Source organism: Rhamphochromis longiceps, linkage group LG13 (genome assembly GCF_057381845.1).
Source record: "Rhamphochromis longiceps isolate RC_006_pf linkage group LG13, R_longiceps_female_GT1.1, whole genome shotgun sequence".
In the NCBI taxonomy this organism is placed as follows: Eukaryota; Metazoa; Chordata; class Actinopteri; order Cichliformes; family Cichlidae; genus Rhamphochromis; species Rhamphochromis longiceps.
In genome coordinates this window covers 5,841,782-5,867,537 of record NC_140569.1, presented here as the reverse complement: position 1 = coordinate 5,867,537, position 25,756 = coordinate 5,841,782, and the positions used below count along the sequence as shown (strand labels likewise).

The following is a 25,756-nucleotide window of genomic DNA, read 5'->3' as shown; positions in this document are numbered from 1 at the left end:
GTGTACAAAGCTCAAAGTGGTCACCACACAGAGACAATTACCTCAAAAATATAGACTGAGCTTAAGAAAATACTTTGAGAGGAAAGAACAGAAAAACTGTATTTCACTGAAGACATACTGACAATGTTTGGATGAAAAATTAGTTTCAAAATCTGCTCTTATGGCAAGTAATAATCAAAGCCTTAAAGCTTTCTGTAACTGGCAGCCACTTGGTTTGTGAGTAAAGAAAAACTGGCCTTGTCCTAATCTTTAAGAAAATTATATAAACTCCACTTTCAAGTCATGTCACAGGCTGCTGTACTGCATTAAAACCATGGCTGCTGCTATGTACATATGCATTGTCTGAATGAGTAAGTGATCATGTCAACGCTGCCGTCTTTACCCCGTCTGTTATGTGCAGCGGTGTGCACAGGAGGTCGGGGCGGGGGACGACATCCAATCATGATCTTTTGCCCTAATAAAACACCAAGGGGCAACAGAGGTTACTAGAGCCGCTTAAGCTAAGCGCTATTTCGGCTCTACTGGGTCCCCCAAAAAAACACCCCTCAGCTGCCCGTCTAGACAGCTCAAGTGCCCACCTGATCAGCTAAAGTGCCCTTTTGATCCCTCCCACGGCACTTGTGATTAGCCCAAGTGCCCCCTGTGTTGGGCTCAAATGCTCTCCAGTTGGCTTAAAAGAGCATACCAGTGACAAATCTCACATACTTTACCACCTGACCATTCTCTAAGCATTCTGCAAACCACATTTCTTTTTCAAGCTGTGCTTCCTACAATGATTGTACAGCTTGTCTGCTAACAATTTTGTTGTGTACTGTACATAATTCAAACCAATAAGTGTCTCAAACTAAATGTAAAACTGTGGCACGACAGGATTCAGCAAATCATGCAAACTTTTTCTTAAAGCTTCCCCAAGTACAGGTGCAGGACAATAACGAAACCAAAACACCCCCACCACCACACAAAGGTGTCCCCCTTTTTCAAACAGTCCCTGGTCCCCTCATAGTCTGTGCACACCACTGGTCTGGTCTTTATGGTTTCCTGTATTGCATAAAATGTGTGTTAGCTAATAACATTTAATCATATGAACTCTTACAGTGTGTGCATGTCACATTCCTTTGTGCAGGCTATTGATTATGTACATAAAGTCTAGCTTTGTTACTGACAATCTAAGTTTTAGCTCAATGAAATAATTGCACAATAAGAAAATAACCCTGTATCCACACAAGCTACACACCTGACTGAGACACTAAAGTGAGGAAAGCGTGTTTAGACAGATTTAAGATGAAGATGTTAAATCTTAAATGTTCAGATTACATATATTGCAATATGTTTATTACAGTGTCAGAGAGAGAGTGAGAGACAGAGAAAATAAGAGAATGTAGAACGTTGAGTAAGAACTAAAGAAGAAAAAAAAAGGCAGTGTTAATGTGGTGAAGTGTCCGGTCAGTTTGGATTGAATAAACTGGGGGAATTTCATAAAAGCTTCAATATCTCAATTCAGAAAAAGAAGAAAAGACTATTTACAATAATGATATGTCATTTGAAACATACAGATCTAATGCTACTAGTTTATCTACTAAAGCAGCAGAGATATGCTACAGTGATTTATGGGATGGATTCAGACAAAATGAGGCAGGCTGATGAATGTGAATATGTGGAAAAAGGCTTGAGCAAGGCTGGGTATCACTTTTACTGCTTCCGATTCTGCTCGGCAGTTCTGGTTCTGGTCATAGCCTTTCAAATAAAGCAACCTTTAATTCTCTAAAGATTAAAATAATACTTAAATTGGAGTATATTTTAAGTCTTGGGCATAGAGGAAATGAAATTAATACAGATTACCGCAAAGTTACAACATTACATCTGGCCGCACTGTAAAGTACTCCAGTCCAGCATATTGCACCACTATGATTAAAAAGAAATCATCTTTGGGTGTCCGTAATGAGAATACAATAGTGTAAAGGATTCTTAAGAAATCTTTAAAATGGCTACAATTTACCACAGTTCATGATACCCAACTCTTGCTTGAAGCTTCAACTGCGCTGTGTCTACAAGTTGCTGGTAAAACATGCAAATGTGAAAGAAGACCGTGTCTCTGTTCATGTGTAGGTAGTATAATATCATCTCTTCTGAGCCAAATGCTTTAGCTAGAAGAGCAGTAGGGCTGGGATCTGAGCTGCATAGAGTCCATATCAGGACGTAGGTCAGAGACCCACTGCTCACAGATTCCCGCTTTGCTAAACCTAAGCAGGAATCGGCTGGTAGTCAGGGTGATGTGGCTGTAGATGTTTGAGCAGAGCTGGCCTTTGAGGCAGGTTTTCTTCCACACCACTAACACCCCTTTACACCAGAGACCCGAGTTCAGGATGTGTTTTCAAACATAGCTTTGCCACCCTGTTGGCATCTATACCAAACCCGGTGAGATCCCAGTGTCAAAACTCTTAATTAATGTGATGGTGTGACCATTGTCATGTATTAAATGTGCAGCATTGACCTTTTTTTTTGACCAGTGATCGTTTGTTATACATGCGGGTCATTTGATGTTTGGCTCAATGGTGGTCAACCTGCATCTGATATGAGTCAAGAGCTTGGCAGGGAAAGGGGTGCATGTGGCTTGACCCTGATAACTCAGCTTGGTCTACACAGAGAACTTAAAAAGGGATGGGGAAAAGAGTGTGGGGCTAAATAAGGCAGGATGTGGCCATTAATACCATTCTCTATAGTTAGCTGAGCTTTAGGGCTCATAGAAGGCCTAGAGGTACAAAGGTAAAGAAAGGCTTAAGTCTCGTGCTGCAGGTTGAGGCTCAGGGCAGGGAGTAAGTCCAGGTTTATGTCGGTGTTTGAATCTGGGGCTCTAGGTGGCCTGGTCCAGGGCTCTCAGCAGGTCACAGCCCTGGAGGAGGTGCAGGTTGCCCTGCAGCGGGACATTGACCTCGCAGTCATAGCGGGTCAACTCCGGCAGAAAGGAGGGTTCAAATGAAGGCCCCAGCAAACGACTGGCTATGCCTAGAAAATGACAGAAATAAAGAAAATCCCTGTGTGTCAGTGATTTACTTGTTTATTTGAATTAGAAGACCACTTGACATGAGTAGATTTAGTCAGAGCAAGATGTTAATGGCCGAGTCATATATTCTGCAACGTAAAAGTACTTTAAATTAAACAGAAGACTAAATGAGTGCTTTAACTGTCCACACAGTGATATTAGCTGACTAAAATCTGTAAATGTTAGTAATTCCAGCTCACCCTCACACTTGTTAGAAGGCAGCATGTTATACTCTCTGTAGTCACAGCTCTTTTGGGGAAAGCCTTTTTCATTTCGACCACTTATCCCATTTCCTGCGTACAGTGACTTCCTGTGTTGTTGCAGCGAGTTGAGACATGGAGCCATGTTCCCTGGCATCATTCTCGCCATCTCCGACTCTGAGAGGAGAGAGCGAGAGGTTAAAAAGGTGCAGCTGATGCGTGGAAGAGATGATAAAACATGGTTTCCATCCATTTGCTGCACAAGCATACCTGCCAGTGATCCTGCACAGAGGGAACGATCCATGCAACTGTCACTCCTTATCTTCTTCCATATGAACTCTGGCAGCTTGCTTTCACCCTGAAACAGTCATACTCAATTGATTAGCAGGTTGTGCATGCAGATATTTTTTTAGGCAAACTATCAAACTCAAGAATTTAAATCGTGGTTTGGAAACTAACATGCAACCTTGCGTGGAACACTAATGCCTCAAAATAATGCACTGTTACACTGAATACTTTAAGTTGCAGTGGAACTTTTGCTGTACGGTAGGAGTCGGAGGAACTCACCACAGCCATCTGGCTGAAGGAGCGCTTCATACTGTTGGCCATGGCCACTCTGGCTGGACTCATGTCTCTGTAAGCTTGTACAAAGTTGTCGATGGACCTGCATACATAAAGTGGATGAAAAAAATAATATTAATAATAAATAATTGCGGCAATAATAAAGAGAATTTGGTGGTCAACACCCTTTTTTATTTAAATCATGTTGTTAAGGTTTTTATTCCTTATTCCTTTTAGTCTTATATTTTCACAGTTATATGCATCAAGTTAAATTTTCCTTGAGCACTAAAATAAGAGACTCATAGTTAAGTCACCTCTGTTTCTGCATGCCATGTGGCATGTTCTGCTTGCAGGATGGCCGTTCTTCCAACATCGTGTCCATCAGACAGGCTTTGGTGGGCCGTGGTTGTTGTTGGTAAGTCAACAGCGGGTCTGGTGGCCACTGCAGATTCTGACTGCCACCCATGGAGGACAGCGGGGAGCTGGCCGGGGCCTGGTATGGGGAATTGTGCAGATGCCCCATCATGTATGACCTTCCATGGGGATCTGCATTCCCCTGGCTGGAGACTCTCTTTTCCCCTCCAGCCCAGGATGAAGATGTCGCACGCTGGTAGTGGCCTGGGGATTGGGAGGAGGTGGACAGGGGCTGTAAGAGGCTGGCCACATTGTTGAAACTCTGCTGGGTGGTCTGGTTAATTTGGGGCAGGCTGGTGTTGCTCCCCATGGATCCTGCTGGAGCTGCCTCCAGGGGCTCTGACTCTGTGACAATGGGATTGAGCTGGAAGTCCTCTCCATCCATAGGGATATAAGGAGCCAGAGTCTCCAGGTCCAAATCATTCAAGTCCCTCTGGATAGCAGAAATAATTTTTGTTTTGTTTTTTCAACACAAATATTTAAGAAAAGAGATCCTTTTAAGCATTTGGTGAAAACTATAAATTATTGCTTTAGACATGTGAGTATTTGTGGCTGAGATAATGCTGCAGTGTTCATAAACTGCCACTCAGTTTAGACTAACAGGATTATGATGATTACATTAGGAACTCAATAATAAAAACATCATTGTGAGCACTAATATTTTATCAGCAGCCACTCAAATATGTAAACCACTGATTTATAGTTTTGTTTAATCCAGTACTCGTTAAATTGAAGAAATACTAACATAAAATGGAAAATGTCCTGGATGCTTTTCTCACAGATTTATAAGCTAAAGGTCAAAGACACTATAGCAGTAAATTAAAAAGCTAATGATACAGAATACATATGTTGAGCTGGTTAATTCAGGCTTTTTTCTTTGTTTGTCTGAGTTAACATAAAATTCACTAACTCTACACAACTTTGGTCACACACACACACACACACACACACACACACACCTACCTCAGTGTTTGCAGAACTGTCTCCCTTTGTGTCCAGAGCAAACAGCTTCTCTGTGAGCTCCACCCTCAGGTCACTCTCCACTGAGCTGTAGTAATCATCTGGGCTGCTGGGCTGCAGAGGTGAAGGACAGAGGGAAGGATGAACAAAAGGAAGAAATTAGATTTGGATGAGAGAAGTGGAGAGAAAGAAAATGATAAACACAGACAAAAAGGACTAATACATAAGAGAAACAAGAGAGATGAGTTTTGACAAAGGCACTATTCACTGCTACGAGCCTATTCCATCCAAATAACCACCCCCGTTATTCTCACACACTCTGCCCAGTTTTAGTGACCTCATCGCACACTGAAAGAATAAACCATGGAACAAGTGTAACCAACCAGTCACTCGCTCACTAACTAATTACTCTTTTCAATTTCACAAACTGGCTCTCAGTCGTGCCCTGTCGCGCTGTCCTCACCGTGGAGCAGCTGCTGAGGCTCGGAGTGGCGCTGCCCGGTGGAGGATTCTGCTGCACAGTGAACGAACCACCGGCCATTTTACCCACGTCCCCTGGAGCTGCAGTTGGGGGTCCAGAGGCATTGGAGGCAGACTTGTGGCTCTCACTGGCCCAGGACGGTGGTCCCGGAGGGGCCATGGCTGAAACAGACACCTGGGAGTATGCTGGCTGCTGGGGCTCTTCAAACTGAACACGACCTGCGAAAAAGAATCACAAATTTGAGCCAATTTTTTAAAAAAGACAAAAGGAAACTGTATTAAAAAGTTGTTTCTGCTATATTGTTTTTGCCAAAGTAAGGTGGAAGAATACTGTGACCATAACAGACACAGTTTTACAGAAGTAAATACTGACTGAAGTCGAGGGAAACGATCGCGTCTCCAGGTGTTGGAGCAAGCTGAGCGAGATCTTCCGGCTCCTCTTTGAATTCACTGAAGAGGGCATCTCCAGGCTCTCCGCTCATGCCCACTCCAGGACTGAAGAAGCTGCTCATGTGTCGTGGCTTGAACAGGGACTCCGTCTGCCCCAGGGACAAAATCATCGACTTCTCCTCAATGTCACTACGGATTGGAGAAAACACAGCAAATTTGAACTTTGAGATATAGAAATCTGAATATTTTATGATTAAATCCAGGCAAAGATGGCATTTAATTGAGGGAAACTTGGATTAAAAATGAAGACTCTTACCTGAGGACATAGTTGATGCACACGATGCACTGCGGCTGAGAGTTGCGGCTGTTATAAATGACAGTTCCCTGGGTTTCTACCCAGACGTAACCCCCGTTCTTAGCCAGCATACGATACTGACCGCTTACTGCCTGACCCTTGGTACACACTGCATAAGGAAGAGAAGAAGAAACAAAAAAGAAGCTATGAATAACATTGGCGTTATTGCTTGCAAGTTTAAAGCAGATATAAAACAATTTTCCTGAAACTGTGAGCATACTTCCTTTATTCTTCAAAAGTGGCACACTGATTTGACTCGAAAGTGAATGACACTGAAACAATAATGTCAGGATCTGGAACATTACATGTCTTTAGTTTTAAAAGTCTCCATCTTTTACTGGTCAGGGTTTTATTAAGTCATTTCTCCATGTTCACCTTTTGTTGTCATTTTTATTAGAGTCTTTACATAACGATTTAAAATGCCATGAGATGACTGTTGACTGGCACTAAATAAAACTGCGCTGAATTTGATTTCAGCTACTGTCCTCAAGTGTACAGGACTGCTTTAAACAGGGCCAATGTAATCAGTGTTCTTCCTTATTACTCAGAAATTACTCACCGAGAGTACTTGTTGAGTTTTTGTTGTTCATGCGTAAAATTGTGACGCGTTCACATTGTTGTATAACCCAGTGAGTAATCTTCTGATGAGGAAACAAAACCAAAGAGAAAATAAACTGACAGTTCTTTTCAGTCTGTCGATGTCAGTGACAGATGGACTGTTTAATCTTCTGTGTTGCAACTTTCCAATCAAAGGTCACATCAGTAGTAAAGTTCATAAGCCTCAGGCCAGTCAAATTAGAAGACGGTGTAAACCTTCAGTACTACTTATTAAAAGATTTATGTGAGTTTATGTATATATTGGAGCTTGCATGTGTACTTTTGACCATGTGTGTATTAGAGGAAATCCAAATAAAGTCAATTTTTGCTTTTTAAGGTTATTAAAAGATCTATTCTAGGAAGAGAACAGATCAAAGAAAGTATTAAATTCATGCCCATTTGGAGTGCCTGTAAAATCTTGACCACAACTGTATGTGGTGGATTTTTATACTTTGTTTTTATTTAGGTGTTTAAAGTCCAGATTGGCTAATTATTTGTTAAATATTTGCATAATCCTTTAAAAATCAAGCAAATATTTGTAAGCGGGATAAGGCGGGATGTTTGACTTTGACTCGAGAAGGAAATGTTCTGGCTACAGTCCAAAGTTCAGCACTGGCGTGGGAAAGGCGTAGGAATGGTCACAAAGCGTACATAAGGCCAGTGACTCCCTGTGTGTGTGTGTGTGTGTGTGTGTGTGTGTGTGTGTGTGTGTGTGTGTGTGTGTGTGTGTGTGCGCGCGCGCAAGTAAGACTGTTGAGAAAGCTTGGAGGGGACAACACTGCATGTAGCAGAGAACACTGTTAGCATGTGCTGATCGACAGGCTGGTCACGTTGGCCGTGAGAGCGGCTCGTCTGTGTTTGTGAGACGTTCAGATGGATAGAGAGTCCTTTATCTTGGCAAATGTCAGACAGCTAAGGGCTGCGGATGCAGATGACTTAAGATCAGTGGAAAGAGAACATGGCTAAAAGAAAAAAAATTCACATGCAGCACACTAAACAAAAACCCGAGGACTACAATCCTCTTTCAAGTCACTTTTTTGGTTTTTGTTGACATGCAAAATTAAAGTGCAGCGAGACCAAAAGAACATGTCTAAAAGGTCAACTTTGGAAGTGCAAAACTTCAAAAGACAACTTGGTATCAAACAATCCCAATATGTGCTGAAATATTTCTGTTTCAAGCACAATGGATCTGTTTTTTAAGCCTATTGTTTTTTTGTTTTTTGAGCCAACCTTTCAAAGTAAGTCTTTGATTTAAAAAGTCATAATAATTTGACTTTTGTGAATGTGAGTTACTTTGTTTTTTGTTTTTTTATTTAAAAAGAATGCACTTATTACCCCAGATGCTTTTAGATATTATTACTTTGGGCCTGCGGTGTTTTTTAATCCATCCAGACCGTTTCAGTGTGAATTACCATTTTCGGAAATATTGTCCATGTTCTCTTTAATACTAAAATATGACAGCCATATTCTATACTTCTTATGGTTATTGAAGTATCAAAAACAGAATTTAAAAATTTGCATTTAAAATTGCACAAAATAAATCGATCTTTAATTGTAAGCAGTTTCCCCCATAAACTATTTTCATTCAGTTAAACTACACCCATAAACTGCATGATTGTGGAGAAAGACCCAACTGTGATGAGAGGCTCGTGCTTGGCTGTATGCATTAATGTCATCCAGTCTCTATTGAGGGTAATGTTAGCTAGCGGCATGTTTTATCTGACTAGTGAATGGAGAAAATTGTAAAACCACAATTTGTCTTTATGATTTTGGACTAATTGAGTGTGGAAAAAGTTGTTGGTTTATTTTATTTTTTACTTCATGGTAAGACAGGGAGAGTGCTTTTAGTTTAATGAAACAGGCAGCAAAGACCTGTACAGCTCTGAAACTCACACCATTACAATCTAGACTGAAACACACCACTACAGGCTACAGGGGGAAGTATTTGGGTTGTACTGCTTCTTTAAGTTTCTGCTTGACATCTTTTTAAATGATGAAAGTTTTGGATGAAAATATTATTTTCTGTGAAAAGTAAAATATCAAATTAGGTACAGTTTTGTGTCTTGATGCATACTCAATCATCCAAGTAAGGAAAGTTGATTCTGGTCATCTGGATGTAGCGAATCAACTTTTTGGAAAGTACAGTTTTACTTTTCAAAGAAAATATCAGGATTAGTGTTGGCCCAGATATGCCAGGAGGGAAAAAAAGAAAAAGAAAAGCATAATCCTCTTTGTAACAAGAGCATTTTTTGCTGTGTACACACAGACACACACACACACACACACACACACACACACACATTATGTTGCAGGGGTGGTTTTAAGGAACTAAATTACCACTTTCCCTCGTGCACTGTCAAAGCCTCTAATGATACAGTACTGTCAGTGAAGAGAATAGCCATGACACTTCAGAGCCTTGTCCGCACACACACACACACACACACACACTTATTAGATTGTAATAGAGGCCACCTGGTCCCCTGTCCACTGTGTTTGTGGCATCAGATGTGCAAACCTCATCAGGCCATCAGTGGATGCACCTAATTTAATAACAGACATCTTAATACCATGTTGCTGCTCTTTACATACACACAGACATCCACATATGTCTAAACAAGGATAAATGTATTTGTCTACCTAAAACATAAATAAAGAAAATAAAAATAAAATTTAATGAAACAAAAATGTCTGACAAGAAAAACCCCAATATCGTCACTCAAACTTTAGGCTGTATTACCAGCTGACTACAAGCTTGAAGCGTTTAGCTGATCTGGCTAGTGATTATGCAGTTTTTACATCCTGATCACTAAAATTAGAGTTCATTTAGGGAATCCTTCAAAGTAAGTTTGGGTGACCATGGCTCAGGGGGTTGGGAAGTGCATCTGTAACCGGAAGGTCGCCGGTTCGATCCCTGGGCTCTCTGTCCTGGTCGTTGTGTCCTTGGGCAAGACACTTTACCCTACCGCCTACTGGTGTTGGCCAGAGGGGCCGATGGTGCGATATGGCAGCCTCGCTTCTGTCAGTCTGCCCCAGGGCAGCTGTGGCTACAACCGTAGCTTGCCTCCACCAGTGTATGAATGCGAGAGTGAATGAATAGTGGCATTGTAAAGCGCTTTGGGTGCCTTGAAAAGCGCTATATAAATCCAATCCATTATTATTATTATTATTATTATTATTATTAAGTGCCTCGAATGTGCCATTTCAAGATGGCTGCCAATACTGGCAACCATGCAGAAAGGCTCTAATTATTGTTTAAGAGTTGCTCCATATTTCATCAGGTTTTTGAACCAATCGCTTACTGCTACGAGCAAAATCTGAGGACACGCAGGCTTAGATCTTAGCTAAAGGCTAACTACACGTGCAGATTGTGTTCATAGCTGAATCACCGTGGCTTGTTTTGCTTCATATTTGATGTTTGAGGCGTTCAAAGTCTTTTTTAAGGTCCGAGCATGTACTTACAGTTTTGATGACTCTTGGTGACACTGTCTGAGTCCAAGGCATGGTAGAAGTCGTAGATGGAACGACCCAGCAGATCCTCGGGAGTGTAACCCATCAACTCTGTTACCCTGGAACACAGACACAGACATCTAATAAGACACGGGCTTTTACTTATTATTTGAACTTTTCTCACATGTACGACTCAAAACACAAATCCTGCACTTCATCCTGAACTTAAAAAGACATCATGTACCACTTGGAAATCAAACTGAGCGGTGGATAGATTTCCAAAAATAAGAATTGCTCGTTCTGTCTCCAACCTCCCGGTGCTTCTGGGAACAGCTAATCTCTCGTCTCTCATCACAAGTTCACGTTGTTAATCAGGATTTTGTTGCTGGCTTTCAATAACCACGTTTATAAAACTCCCTTTTATTTCTCTCCAACTCTTTCGCCAGTAAGTAGAGGTTTTGAGAATAAATAACAGGATTACTGTAATCTGATTACAGGTGCACTAATTTAAATGAAGTTTTTGAGTGCTGAAAATAATTACATACTTAGCTTCAGGCTGTTTTGACAGCAAATAAACTCAAGTTAATAACGTATATAAATAAGTGTAATTTTGACTTCACTGAGAAGCCAACAATTAGGCTAAGGGTCAAAAGCAGAGCCTCTTCCAAACAAACTGTGCTGTGAGAACATGATCCAAACCTACAACAGGAAATGGGCCCCTGAAAACAAGGTTTTATCAGGATAAGGAGACCGGGGAGGGTAAACTGGGACAGAGAATGAAGATAAGTTGTACTTAACCCAAATTAAAGTGCTAGGAATGTGATTTTACTCCAACTGCCACCAAAATGTTTTCACTCTGGCATGAGGATAGACTCCAGAGTTTAGGGATAGGATACACTGCAGCATAAAAAAACGTTTCAAATTTCCAGTAGGTATAAATGTACTCTTTCACTCCGTTTCATCCTATTTGTACCTCTGATCATCACTCTCAACATTTTTTGATGTCAAATCAGTTAAAATACAGTTTTCATCATCTATATTGCCCTTTGGATAGCTTTGGAGGTGTGAAGCCAAAGTTTCATTGAGATGAACAGTCAGCGGATGATGATGATGATGATGCGGTGGATTTATTGTGTGAGGGACAGAGTGAGAGGTCTGGTGATGCAGACCCTCAGATTGCATAACGCTGACAGATGTAGTGAGGAAAGGGAGGGAAGGGAGGAAAGGGAGGGGATGAATGTCTGGAGGGAAGAGGAGTACATAGGCACAATGGGTTTAAAAAAAAAGAAAAAAAAAAAGAGACACATGAAAAAAGGAAGAAATGCATTAAGGCCAGAGAGGAGAGTCAGAGTGGGGAAAGAGACGAAACAAAAGCATTAATAAAACATGGTCACAACTAAAATAGCTTCAAATTATAACAATGATGATTACGATGGTGATTGCTTTCTTTTCTTTCCTTCCATTCATTTCCTCCATGTTAAGTAAGTACAAGCGTTTCACTGTTATTTTTATGTTATTTTGTATCACGGTGTACTTTACATTATTACAGATATAAAAGTAACAAATGACAGGAAGACCAAAGCAGAGGAGCACATTACCCTGCGGGCTATCGTCTGCATACAAATGATTTTATACAAATGTTTGAATTAAAACTCTAAAATTAATTAATGCAGGAATCAACGCTACACAAATTGTATCTAATTTAGTGTAATATTTGGGTCAATGTCCCTGTATTACTGATAAATCTACAACATGCACTGTAATAAGTAGTGATTACTTGCATGACGTTTCTGACTGACACTTAAAAGTAACATAGTACACACAGAAGTGTTGTCCACGTCTAAATTATCCAAGTTGTATAACTTTAGAACTTCCCTTTGTGTCCTTTTGTGTTTGTATTCCTTATACTGTAGAATTGAGAATATAGCCAATAGCCATACGTCATTTATAAAGCTGGTATTTAATCATAAAATGGACTTTCTTACTGTACTTAGTAAATTATAAAGAATCAACAGGGATATTGAGGGGAGGAAATAATTGTTCTTCTTAGGTCAAGCAGAGTTTAAGCAAACTAGAAGGTTAAACTTCTGATTGTTACCCCTCTTGAAGAACTAATTATTCCTAAGTGATAAGTCTCTGTTCTTTCCCCCTCTCTCTCCTTCTTTGTTTCCTCCATCTCTCACACTGCCAGGCATGAGCTGAAGAAACTTTCCGTCCCTCCTCTAATGAGTGTAAGTCTCTGCTGAGCCAGGAGGGTCGACCCACCTACAATAAACTCATTTGCGTAATTGGAGAGAAGATTTAGGCGGCTATTAAATTGCACTAAAAAGGGTGAAAAAGAAAATGGGCTCTTGTTTGTAGTGCGGTCACGCACAGACCTGTGCATGCAATACACAAAAGGAACATTTCTCTTGCATGAGAGGCTTGATAAGATTACAGATTTGCGTGCATGCGATTGTGTAACACCAATCTGAAAATGCATTGTGTTCCCTTCTCGTGCCAGTGGGAAAGAAATATCTGGGCGCAAACTATGAGGTTCTTTGGGTTTAAGATAGCCGCTTTTCATGCTAACCTACAAGTGACGAATGATAACTGACACAATGTCAGATGTCATTTTGTTTGGCAGCTTTAAAAATGTTTCAGCTTTAGGCTTGTTCACGATCTAATCCAGGGTCATTAACACTTGGCACGCTCTGACAACGTCATGACAGCGCCTTATTAATTTATGTTTCATCACCAACTTCTATTTTCTTACCTGCTAAGTCAACACACTGCAATCGCTCAAATCTTCTGTGTGTGTGTGTGTGTGTGTGTGTGTGTGTGTGTGTGTGTGTGTGTGTGTGTGTGTGTGTGTGACAGACTTTAAGGGTTGTGTTTTAATTGGCAGCAATGTGAATCTGCTGCTCTACTGAACTCTGCTGAGGTTCAAACCAAATATAGGTGCATAAAAATATATTCACCGAAGCATATATTATCATTTAATACAAAATCTAAAAAATATGTTTCTGCCTACCTCTCGTCACAGTAGGTGAATTTCATGTCCATGCTGTGTCTGCTCAGGAAGGTCTTGCTGTCCAGCGGCGTGTCGATGTTGGACGGGTGTGGTATCGGTTCGCACATCAGGACAGCGCATGTGAGCGGAGGCTCTTTGAAGCCGCACAGCACTCGCGGAGGGCAGCTGTTGTACATCCTCAGTTGTCCAGTGCAGTGAAGCACCTGAGGAAGAGCAGCAGGAGTGTAAATGGAGTTTACACAGTGTCAGAGTTACCCCTGTGGTGAATAACATGCAGCCATAGCGCGATTATTACAGTTTTCCCTATCTGAGTGTTCATATTTACCATGACGCAGACACCTATTGTAGTGGTCATGTCTTTTTTGGCCCCACATTAGTCGATATTAATGGCCAGGGCTGCAATAGGTTCTTCAAAAAACGGTAAAGTACTTCTTACCTTTGAAAATAATGCTTTGCATTACTGCTATACAACCCAGAGAAAGCATTTCTCTACACTATTTGTTACACTACTTGTGTTGCTGCACAAGATTGCTTGTGGAATTGCTATTTAAGGATATAACATTAAACTTTTAATATGGGCTTCTAGACTCCTACCAGCATCATGAATTGCTCTGGATGATGGAACTCCAGGCCTCAAGGGCCAGTGTCCTGCAGGTTTTAGATCTCATGCTGGGTCAACACCTGAATCAAATGATTAGTTCATTACCAGGCCTCTGGAGAACTTCAAGACATGTTGAGGAGGTAATTTAGCCATTTAAATCAGCTGTGTTGGATCAAGAACACATCTAAAACCTGCAGGACACCGGCCCTTGAGGCCTGGAGTTCCCCCAACCCTGTTCTAAAATCTAAACCCTACTTGTGTCCAATATGTGGCTAAATCTATTCACAATGTAATAATCTCATTTTGTGTGTGCAGTTGCTGCAGATGTGATGCTTTGTAGATGTAGCAGTTGTTACCTTCCAGCTGGCTGACTTGAGGTTGACAGTGCGTCCTCTGTTGGTCACCGTGCATTTCATCCTCATGAAGAAATCTCTCTCTGTGCTCAGCTCTTTGCATTTTTTACCAAAGCCACTTCCTGGAAGACACAAAAAAACAGTGTGTCAGAATTCATCATCTGAATCATCATACAATAATACAATGTCACTGAGCAGGGGCAAACATAAGCATTTAAATGATTCAGATCCTGCTCTTGTGAACAGCTTTTTAGCTTTTTGCACAGTATATAAAATTCGCTTGACATTAAAGCATAATAATATATGGATCCTATAAGTATGAGGAGATTTAAAACAAAGTTCAGTGTCTTTTGTTTTTTTTTTGCAATATAATAAACTGGAAGTTCACTCCCTTTATCTCCCTTCCAGCTTAGTCACAGAGGACTTGGAAAAATAGGCCAAGTTGTTACATCATAAGGTCAGAGTTCAGCCCCGGAGCTGCAGCCACAAAGCAAAGAGAAGTGTGTCTTTTGTCAAACTCCACGCTTAAAAGTGTGTCTCTAACTCCATATGGTTACACTTGAGCAAAACAAACACCACATAAATGTTTCCCCGACACTTACAAGCACGTTCATGTTCAGATGTGAATGAGTGTGGAGTGAAAGTGCGTTAAATAGAAAAGGTCTATAAATCAGAAGGTATTGTTCTGCTGGTGTGCTTTGTGGCCACTGCTGATAAGAGTTATCAACCACAGCACAGCGAGTGTGACCCTGTGTGTGTGCAGGAGAGAGGGATGGAGTAGAAAGTGGATTCACAGACAGAAAACATGTAGTATGGGTGTACTTCTGGCTCTGCTTTGCACTGCGTGTGTAACATACTAAGGTCATTATCTCTACCCCATAATGCCTTGTTCCTCTCTCAGCGCCTTTCCTCGTCTGCTCTTCCTCACGGTAGCAGCTCTTATCTGCTTTCCTTTGCACATGTCCTTTACAACTCTACTTTATCTGTTTATAGGTTCATCTCTGTATGACCTTTGAACTTTTGTTCTCATGTTTTTTCCCCCCTTGTGGACCCATCAGATATAGAATATTAATAACCACACTGTTCATGTTTTGAATTGTTTTGCATAGATCATTTCTGTCCCACAAGTAAAAGCAGGAGAGTTGAATGGCTCTGTAACAGTAAGAGCTGCAAGGCTGTACAAAGCATGTGGAAGATAGTAAATCTGTGTAACACCTGACAATTTCAGAAGAATGATTTTTCATCCTCAAGTAAACTCAGAGGATATAGATGTCTGAGGGTCCATTAAATACTTTGGTCACTCCTAGATAAGACAGCTGCTGACAACAAGCTGACAGTACTGTGGAATATTATCGTCCTGTAGGAATGATAGGATTTACAGGCCCCTGAACTTTCCCCTAGCACCAAAGCCAGCCAAACACTTCTAACTAATCTACATTGGCCTCAATATTGAGCCACAGGTACATGAAGTGAAGAACCTGTCCAGGCTATATTAGACCAAAGGTAAAGTGCACATGTCTGCAAGTATGCACGGTGTGTTTAAGTCAGTGTTGACATCACCCACACTACACTACAACACAGCAACCACGCTTGAATCTTCCATATGGACAGCTGTCTATTCACAGCTGTCTGCATAAGTATCTGCAAAAGCATATCAGCAACTGTGCATTCAGTTTTCGGAAGTTCAAAGGTTTTTAGGAAGAAAATGGGCAGGGATTTCAATAACTCCTGAATAATCATTTAAGTTAATTTAAATTCCTTAGATCCTAAAAAGTGAGCATTTATCTGATGGAATTAGCCACTGACATCAAATCGAGTCAACGCCCGGACCAGTGAGACGTTTTTGGGCAGCACAAGGGATTTTGTTAATTATGTGTATCCGGGAATAAAGGGCATAAAAGGAAAATTTAAAAAAAAATCAATTAAAAAAAAAAAAAAAAAATCACACTATTAAGAAGAAGAAAACATGCTTATTATGACTTAATGTCATTAAAAAAAAAAAAAAAGTCAAGGTTAACACAGTCATTACATCTCTCGGCCCACATGACAGGAGCTGGAAAGTAAGCCAAGCTGTTACATGACAAGTGAGAGTTCAGCCTTGGAGCGATGCCTCAGAGCCAAGAAATTAAGTGTCTCTTGTGTCAAACTCCAAACTCACAAGTCTTTATCTCCGTATAGCTAAGGTTGAGCAAAACAAACACCAGACGAACATCTCTTCAGGCCAAAAACAACTGCGTACGTTAATATGTGAGTGACTGAGTGAAAGATTTAAATAGAAACAGGCCTATAAAATATAAAGTATTGTTCTACTTGCAAGTTTTGCGGCCAGTGCTGATAAGCGTTATCAACACTCTGTGTGTGCTTATATTCTATATATACATGCAGGGGAAAGAGTTCGAATTCTCAACAAAAAATAAATAAATAAAATAAAAATCACAAAATCCTGCCTCAGAGTTTGTTTGCGTTAACATCAGCTGATGACATTTTATTTCACTGGAGTCACGCTGCAGATACGCAACACCAGTGCGACCACACATACTGAAGTAAAGAAGTCACACCGGTGTTACTTGTCCACAGAAATGTCCAGAAAGCAGCAAACTAACACAAGATTGGTTTATTGTCTTTTATAATTGAGGCGACTGTTGTTGTGATTTGGCACTACATAAAAAAATTTTTTATTTGAAATCAGAAACAACTAGAATTAAAATACAAACTCTCACATGATTGGGGGAAGTTTACTTAGATTATGCCTCCAGTTATCCAGCATGGCTGCATGACTTCACACTTACATAATCTCAAAATGCTGTGAGTGGACCTAATGAACCACTGCCACGATTTCAAATAAGGAAGTCAGAGTATGTACAGGCAATTAATATGAGGCACACTCTCGGGCTTAGATAATACACAGTTTAACACAGTTTCTTTTGCTCTTGTTACTGTATGATGTCATTGTGAGTAGATTTCCCAATATGGTCATGAAAGCCGACTCAATACGGAGGGTGACCATAAATGAGGAGGAGCTGATTTCAGACAGAGTGAACTGAAAGGCGAATTGTTCCTTTACTAACAATATGAAGCTGGTAATGAGTATTACAGGTGACCTTTAAATGTTTCCAGTCTGAATCAAAGCTTAGGAATCTTGTCTTCTTCGAAGACTTAACTATTTGTATTGTGAGCATCTTTTAAGTGTATTTGTTTTTTTAATTTTTTTTTTAATTTGCGTGGTATTAATGCTCTCCAGTGAGTTGCTTAATTTGTTTTCTGTTACATACATTCTATGATCTCCTCATGGTGACGTGGGTGGGACAAAACATCAACTTTGTACACAGGATATCCTATTATCTAATGGGCAGCATAGCTTGTGAATTGCTGAGCAAATTTATTCTTTTATTGAGTAGATAAGACTCCACAGACATTCCTCTACTTTATTTCAGGGGGCATTTTCTGATAAGGAGGAGAATGAAAAGATCACTTGTCATGTCAGAATGACTGCATATTTTTTTTTAATCAGTAAACCATAATCAGGTGAATGTAACAGTTGTCATAGGTGGATAGAAGATAATGCGTATGAGACTGTGTACTAACCAGTCGTCTTCAGACTGAGGTTTTCTCTGATCTCCTCATGGTCGCATGGGTGGGTGAAGTCAAAGATGCTGTGACCAGTAAGCTCCACCTGAAAAACAAAAAGCAAACAAATAAATAAAAATCCTGAAATAAGGAATGTTAAATAAAGATATACAATTGCCTTTCTGTTACAGTTTTCTCTACATTTTACAGTAGTTGTTCCATCAGTTAGACATGCTGCATATTTCTTTTTCTGGCACCAGCACCAGTAGTTTTGTTTGGGATAAATAGATGAAGAGGGGGTAGTGAGCGTGAGTAATGGCGGCCACCATGAATGAACAAATGCACAAAAGTGTGTCACCTCCAGAAACACAGAATGCTTCAACACTAAACAAACAAAACTTTAGCAGCTTGTGATTGTAATCCTCCGATAACCAGTCAAGCTGCACTTTCTATGCAGTTTATATTTGCCCCATATAATATAAAATATGTAATGAACACACTAAAAGAATAAAATTTGGACATCAAAGACAAGTGTCCAACCAGAAGTGAAATGTGTTCTCCTTCTGTTCCACAGCAACGGTGTAAGGAGTGAAGGAAGACCACTAAGTTTTTGGACAAATCTTCTACCACAAATGATTTTCTTCCAGAAAATCCACTTAAGGGACATAAAGTTCAGGCAAATGGGTCACAAGGAAAGCCTGAAATCAGAAAGCTGAGGGCAGCGTAGGGTCGCAAAGCAGAGCTTTTGTTTCAGCGTTTACAGTAAACTTCTCCTTTACGATTTGCTGTTTAAGTTGGTGCCAGAGAGGGTGGGGAAAGAAAATGCACAATGTGTTTATAGTTGAACCTCACCGTCTTGACTGAACACACACTGCTGGCATAACAGGCATTTCACATAAACACACCCCTCTCTCTCTCCTGAGTACCCGTTAACATCCACATCTGCGTCCTGTCTGACTGGGTTAATGTCTTTCTTCCAATCTTCTTGAGAAGTTAAAGAAAATTAAAAAAAATCTATCCACATGTCACGTGCAAAGATGTTAGATGTTGGTGATGTTTATGACCTCTCAAAGCACTTTAAACTACAAGCCAAATTCACCTGTATTTATATAGCACTTTATTCTGTGTCTGTGGACGCCCCCCCGCAAAAACAAAAAATAGCATCAACTATGACTGCGTGCAAATAAACAGGAACTGATCACATTTAGAAGTGTCTGCACTTGTCTGTTTATTTAAGTGTTCTTTAATGGCTGTGTACCTGCGTGAGTCCCATGAATTTGTTGATGTTCTCGGACAGGAAGATCATGTCACCATCTGATGTTACTACGGTGATGAAGCCCTCCAGAGACTTCAGGTACAGGCTGTCCATCTGTCCGTTGTCCTCGCCGTCGCTGCTGCTGCTGCTGCAGCCTGGAGGGAGAGGCAGCAAACAGGAGACGCTTACAAATTGTTTCTCATTCAGTGCTGATTATAAATGGATATCATTGTGAATCTGTGTGTGTTTGTGTGCACGCATCAGGCTTGTTTTCCCTCTTGAAGCTTTGGCTCGGGGACAAAACAAACCACTGTAGCTTCTTCCTGCATCTCCGGCCACCCCTGATGCTCGACCCTGACAAACTGCAGGCAAACTGCTCAAGCGGTGCCCGCTTTTAGGACATAACTTGCAATTATGCTCAAATACACTCAGCGCAGTATCCAAACATTTACACACAGTGACTCCAGTCTGTCCACAGTGTCTTGTTTCAGCTAATTGATAGAAAAAACACCTCTAGCCTCGAGCTGGCCCCAACTCAAGAGGCGTATGTGTTTGCAGACGCTGGCTTCACGCTGAACAAAGCCCAGTAGTTGATGGGGGTGGAGGGTGGGAAGCTTGCAATTCCTCTAGTGTGTTTCCCTGAGATAAGAGAGAGCAACTCTCAAGGCTTCCAACAAGGCCTGGGGCTCGAGTTTGGAGCTGGGCCCAGATAGCATTAGCCCCTGGAGGACCCGGAGCTTTCACATGGGCCCCAGGGAGCTGGGGAGACTCTCAAGGCTCTATCCAAAGACCAGCGCCACCTTTGGCCTAAATACTAAGCTGTGATTACCAGTCATTTGGACTGAGTTGCACTTTTCTTCTCTGTGCTGTTCTTTGGTTGCGTAACTGCCCTCGTTTCAGAATAATGGGGAGCAGAACAGAGCGTTTGATAGGGACAGCTGCTGCTAAGAGAATCATTTCCCCTCTATTTTCTGACATTTGTCCGGTCATACTGGACAGAATGAAGGGACAGAGCAGTGAGGCAAAATGAGTTTCTCATAATATGAACTCAGAACATTATGTGACTGTCATAGTGGGAATTCTTTTTCCACCATTTTCCTGTTCATCACGTTTGTAAAGACAGAATATCTGGTGCATGCTTTCACATGCCAAACAAAAGAGATAGTATTCAGGGTGTGCTACACATTAGGACGCCACAAGAGAAAACCTTGACAATGTCACCTACCCGATGTGGGCTTCAGGGACTGAGGCTCAAATGAGCATCTATTTTTGGGGTTAGGATTTGATTTTAAAACGAGGAGAAGAAAACGTGAAACTGAACAAAAACAAATATTTTCTTTCTTTCTTGTTGATAGAGCCTAAACTGTCAGAATAGTTTTGTTAGGTCAGTAAATGCCTGAAGGGAACCAGTACCAAATATTTAGACATAAATCTAAAAGTAAGGCACAATTTCGATAAGTACCATTAAAAAAACAAAACAAATGCATGACACACAAATTGTGTTCTGAAAAGATGAGAAATATTCAGTAATGAACGCAACCAAGAATAGAAAAAAAAATAAAAAAAAATCCATATGCAGTTGGAGAGTTGTCTGTCATTTATGCACATGTTACTAAAGCAGTAACTTAATATAAAAGCACTCTACTGAAAACATCTGTTATAATAGTTGTTTGGAAATTTCTATATTTTTCCCCTTATTTTGGTCAATCTGCTTTTTATTCTACTCCTTATCCAATCGTTAGGGTTGCTGGAATGCTGAGCATAATAATTTACGTTTTTAAAAAAAAGTAATATATTATGAACTCAATTGAGGGAACTTGCAATTTGCCAGAGAACAAATGGCGTACAGATGAAAACAAAATATTTGGCCGCCTGATCAAAGGGCAGTAAATCAGTATATTTCCCAAAATGTAGGACTCTACTTCAAACACAGCTGGGACCTCTGCAATTAGGAACGCATATGTTTCACAGTATTTTGATCCAAGTTAAGTCAAAGTCAAGACAAAAATACAGCTGAATCCTTTGAGGTATCTCCTAATCAGTACATCAAAGTTCATCAGGTCCCAACTGAGCGTAAGTTACTTAAGGGAGGTGTTCCCTACAGCGGCTCTTGGGTGCATATACAGTATGTTTGTGTGTTTGTGAGGGTGCATTCCAGCATGTTTGGCGCCAAGGCAGTCGGCTGTTATGGCTAGCAGGGGTAATGCCAGCACCAGCCGAACGATGGGCAGAGCTCTTCGTTTCCTCCGCAATCTCTCCTTCCATCACGGAGCAATCAGACCGGCCTGATAATGCTGTATCTGCAGCTGCATCTCACGGATCTCCTTGTGCTCTCCTCCCCTCTCACCCGCTGCTTTCCTACCCTCATTACCTTTACAGCTCCTCCCCGTGCACGCCTCCTCCTCCTCCTCTCGTTCGCACTTGTTAACCTCTCCTTTACATACATCTCATACATACTCCCCCCCTTTAACACTTCTTTATCTATGCGAGCACGTCTGACAACCGCTACTGGAATTTCAGGAAATGTTAATTACCCTAAATTGGTTGTATCACCCAAATGACTTTTGAACCCTGCTTTTGAGTGCTTTGAGAAAGTTTCAGTAGCTACCATTGTGTTTGGATAGAGGCAGATGTTTTACAGGTGGATATCTCAAAATCTTGGAATTTGAAACTGAAACCATTTGCATTTTTATCTCTTTTTGTGGTTAACTAACCCTTTAACCTCAGGCAAACGCGCAACGAATGTGCTGCTGGATTGCTTTTTTTTTTTTAATCTTTGTAAAACACCCTGATTAATTGTTCTTTTTTTAGTGGAAACGCAGCCCATATTCCACATCTTTATCAAGCATCGATTTCATTTGTGTAATTTGTGCGCTAAAATCCTACTTGAGATGCTAAATGAATAAAGAAACGACACATAAATGCTCTGATTAATGATAGTCTACAAAGAAGAAATGGGAAGTAGTCATCATTGTTGTTTAAGGAAGCACTGGTTGAATGCATGGCTATTTCCTCTGCGAACAATGAAAGTAGTCAATCATAAATAAAGAGCAATAAATAGAAAAATCAAAAGTTACATAAGAATAGACTAATGGCAGTCTAAAGATTTACAGATAAGTCTAAGGTATGGCATTAATCACAGTGCTTTCCTGTGTTTTATTACTATGGTGTCGTAGAGCTGACAGCTTTTATTAATTGCTATAAAAATGGTTTTAAAGAAATTATAAATCAGGTCAGCTCACAAAGTGTGAATGATGGGAATTATTTAAATTACATGCCAACATTTTTTTTCTCCTCCGTGTGTTATAATGACACAGTCAATAAAACAAAAACCAAAAACAAAGACAGTCATTTAAATCAGCGACAACATGAATATTGCTCATCTATACACAAACAGCTTTGACTTTAAAGATATCGTGGGGAAGTTTACCAGCATACAGGTGTCAAAGGTTAAAACCTCACTTTACCGCCTCCTCCCCTGTGTGAACTCAAGTTTTCTAGCTCTATTAAGGAAAAATAAACATTTTTTAACAAGCTGCAGTGCTGACAATTGACGTTGGTTGTTAAATTTTGTGGTTCTCTGATCTCACTTCGAGACACGGACGCAGTGGAGGAATTCCAGAACAATAGGTCTGATTCTTTGTTAAGCTTCCTCGGCTTCTAATTTTAACTAAGACGAGAGGAAGGAGGAGAAGTGCAAAGAAAGACGCCAGCAAATACTTTCCTGCTTTACTGGACAACTCGACATAGCAACAGACACACACACGAACGTGCCGACGCAAATCTGTGATCACACGTCAAAGAAGCTGCTGGAGGGAGGTGGTGTGCCGTTTGAATTTTTTCTCCTTTGTGTAACGAATTAAGATTCACTGCACGGAAGCTTGCACCGATTTGCATTTAGAGGTGTGTGAAAAATTAAAGGAAAAAAATACATATGGGCTTGGTAAAGAGCTGATGTGCTGTAAGAACAGCACATCTTCAGAGCACCTTGGTATTGACACACTAAGAACTCTACTGAAGGGATGGCCAATTCTCCCAAGTTCATTCTGTTCTCCTAGAGGTAGGGAGTCCTGTCTGAAGGACCAAAATCGTACATATTTGACAGCAAAGACCAATCACAGCATTGGTGGCAACAAAAGTTGCCTCAAGGTGCTTTATATTGTAAGGTAGATCCTACAATAATACATACAGAGAAAATTCCAACAATGAACAAGCACTTTGGCGACAGTGGGAAGGAAAAACTTGCTTTTAACAGGAAGAAACCTCCAGCAGAACCAGGTTCAGGGAGGGGCGGGGCCATCTGCAGCGACCGGTTGGGGTGAGAGGAGGATAAAAGACATGCTATGGACATGCATATGCCTATGACTATGTTCATAACTGAAACCAAGTCAGGAGTCTCAATTTCTCCCTTTAGTTTGTCACCCATGTGCATATTTGTGTGAGTCTGTGTGTATCTGCCTGTGGTGTAGCGTTCGTACTTATGGCGAGCAGCTTGCGTGTACGGAGGAAGCTGATAGCGAGCCTCATGATGGATGCCTTGTCCAGGTGAGCGCTGACGCTGTGGGATAAAGGCAGCTGGTGGGCCAGCTCGTAGAACACCTCCGTCTCTTTGCTGCGCCTGCAGCGCGCTGCATCGCGAGACTTCTCCTTACGTCTCTCTGAGCTGCTCCTGCGCCACAAAACAGACAAATGGTCATTTAAACATGAACAATGACACATAATCATACGGTTACTCTGGAAGTCGGTTGGCTTAATGAGACAGTCGGTCTTCGTTAATAATTATATTTCAGGTTCTTCTGTATCATTCAGCAGTTAATCTTCCATGAATGCACTCACTGTCTGGGGTCTTTAAAATTTCCTACTCAACCTTGCTGCGGGCACACCACAGCATAAAGAAACCAATCTCATAAATCCCCATGTGATTCGACAAGCACCAAATGTGCCCGTTTCAAAGGGGGTTCGCTCACAAGTTCGAATACAATGCATCATTCAGTATAAATACAAAGAAGTGGTTGGTTTATAAAGCTTTTCTGCAGCCCTGAGGTACAATAATTGCTCTTTTGTTTTTTTCCCCCCTGAAAAACTAGGACTTACATATTTCCACATCAGAAACAAACTGGGCCATGTTGAAATATCAGCAATATCAGAAATTCACATCAATGATACAACAAATAGAGCTGCAGAAATGTTATTGCGCTGCCTTTGTTTTTGCAACCCAACACACATGAATTCACTTTTTTGATAAAGTTATGCAAACATATTCAGTATTCAAAAATTGCTTGACTTGCTTCTTAAAGGACTACGATTGAACCTGAATTTCACTTTGTGTGAGCTTGACACCAGTTATTGATCATCATACACAGAAACATACACCTCAGCAGCTCCTGCTTTTGGTATCGCTTCAAAGCCTATCAGTGTCTGTCAGTACAGAAGGGGACGTCCCTGTTTGAGATGCAGAAAGCCAGTTCAGTTCAGCAGTTGGCAGTCAGGCTGGTTTAAGTTGCAGAAACAGTTTCCGTGTAATGGAAAGAAATAACTTGTATAACGAGTAAAGACACTGCAAGGCAGAACTACAGAAGGAACACAAAAAAGATGTATTTAGAGATAAGAAAACAATAACTTCTTATGACGCGACACCATTTCCTTCACTTCCTGCATGAAGAGATCAGTCACCAGGTCACTAACACAAACACTGTATATCTATGAAAAACACACATATGTACTCGCTGAAACAGCACACTTCAAAAATGATCAAAAGATCCTTTTATGAGAAAAGTGAAATGTGGAAAAAAATGCATTAAACTTGTTATAAAAGATGTTCATCCTGGCTTCTGATTTGAATACTCACTAAAATTCAGTCCCTAACCAACTAAAGACTGGCTTTTCTCAACCTTTTCCTCTTGATGTTAAAAGAACAATTACAATATCTTAAAAATAACCATCCCACTGGTAACTCATTCACCTCCTGTGTCCACTTTCATGCATATTTTTGTTCAACTTTCTCATTCGTATTTGGATTTAGTGAAACCTATTGAGCAAAATTCAATTTGAACTTTGCCAACAGGAGGATTATACAGCGTGTTTGGAGTCTGTGTTCCATGCGAGGAAAATGGGTTTTAATAGATGTAAATTGGTCTTTAAAAATAAAATTTAAATTGGAAACCTGGTTAAAGACGTGTAGGCAGGTGATTATTTTAATTTCCTCTGGTTAATGCATTTGTTGTTTGAGGGAGAGAGCTTTTGCTCACAGCACCGAGGTTCCAAGATAAAAGCGTTTACTTCAACAATCAAATTGCAATCTGAAAATCTTTTCATGGCGGTCAAGCTATAGCAAAAATGCCGCCAACAAAGCCTACACAAGAGCGGGCCAAATTATGTCAGCAAGCAGAACTCTGGGTAATTTTCCATGGATATGGTTTCTTTTTTTTGGCTCCAGGCTCTGAAAAAGAAATGCATCAGATTTGGACGTGAAAGCTCAAATAGGCAAACAGTCCTAGTTTAATCGCTGATCCAAGACATCAGC

At 40.7% G+C, this 25,756-nt stretch overlaps 1 protein-coding gene across 2 annotated transcripts in view; it reads right to left on the bottom strand.

Moving 5' to 3' along the window:
* Nucleotides 1–337: 337 nt before the first annotated feature.
* Nucleotides 338–25,756, bottom strand: part of epas1b (endothelial PAS domain protein 1b) — a 45,770-nt gene continuing 20,351 nt past the window's right edge. The window contains exons 2-16 of one of the 2 annotated variants that reach the window (XM_085427266.1): nucleotides 23,712–23,902; nucleotides 19,237–19,388; nucleotides 17,997–18,084; nucleotides 14,415–14,533; nucleotides 13,458–13,660; nucleotides 10,457–10,563; nucleotides 6,362–6,509; nucleotides 6,029–6,234; nucleotides 5,639–5,874; nucleotides 5,179–5,289; nucleotides 4,116–4,648; nucleotides 3,808–3,904; nucleotides 3,511–3,598; nucleotides 3,247–3,417; nucleotides 338–3,003 (exon numbers count right to left, since the gene is read on the bottom strand). In XM_085427266.1, the coding sequence (XP_085283392.1) occupies nucleotides 2,852–3,003; nucleotides 3,247–3,417; nucleotides 3,511–3,598; nucleotides 3,808–3,904; nucleotides 4,116–4,648; nucleotides 5,179–5,289; nucleotides 5,639–5,874; nucleotides 6,029–6,234; nucleotides 6,362–6,509; nucleotides 10,457–10,563; nucleotides 13,458–13,660; nucleotides 14,415–14,533; nucleotides 17,997–18,084; nucleotides 19,237–19,388; nucleotides 23,712–23,902 (2,602 nt within the window). In that variant the 3' untranslated portion in view covers nucleotides 338–2,851. Of the gene's footprint in view, nucleotides 3,004–3,240; nucleotides 3,418–3,510; nucleotides 3,599–3,807; nucleotides 3,905–4,115; nucleotides 4,649–5,178; nucleotides 5,290–5,638; nucleotides 5,875–6,028; nucleotides 6,235–6,361; nucleotides 6,510–10,456; nucleotides 10,564–13,457; nucleotides 13,661–14,414; nucleotides 14,534–17,996; nucleotides 18,085–19,236; nucleotides 19,389–23,711; nucleotides 23,903–25,756 lie in introns of both variants that reach the window. The other variant, XM_085427265.1, reaches the window with a different exon arrangement.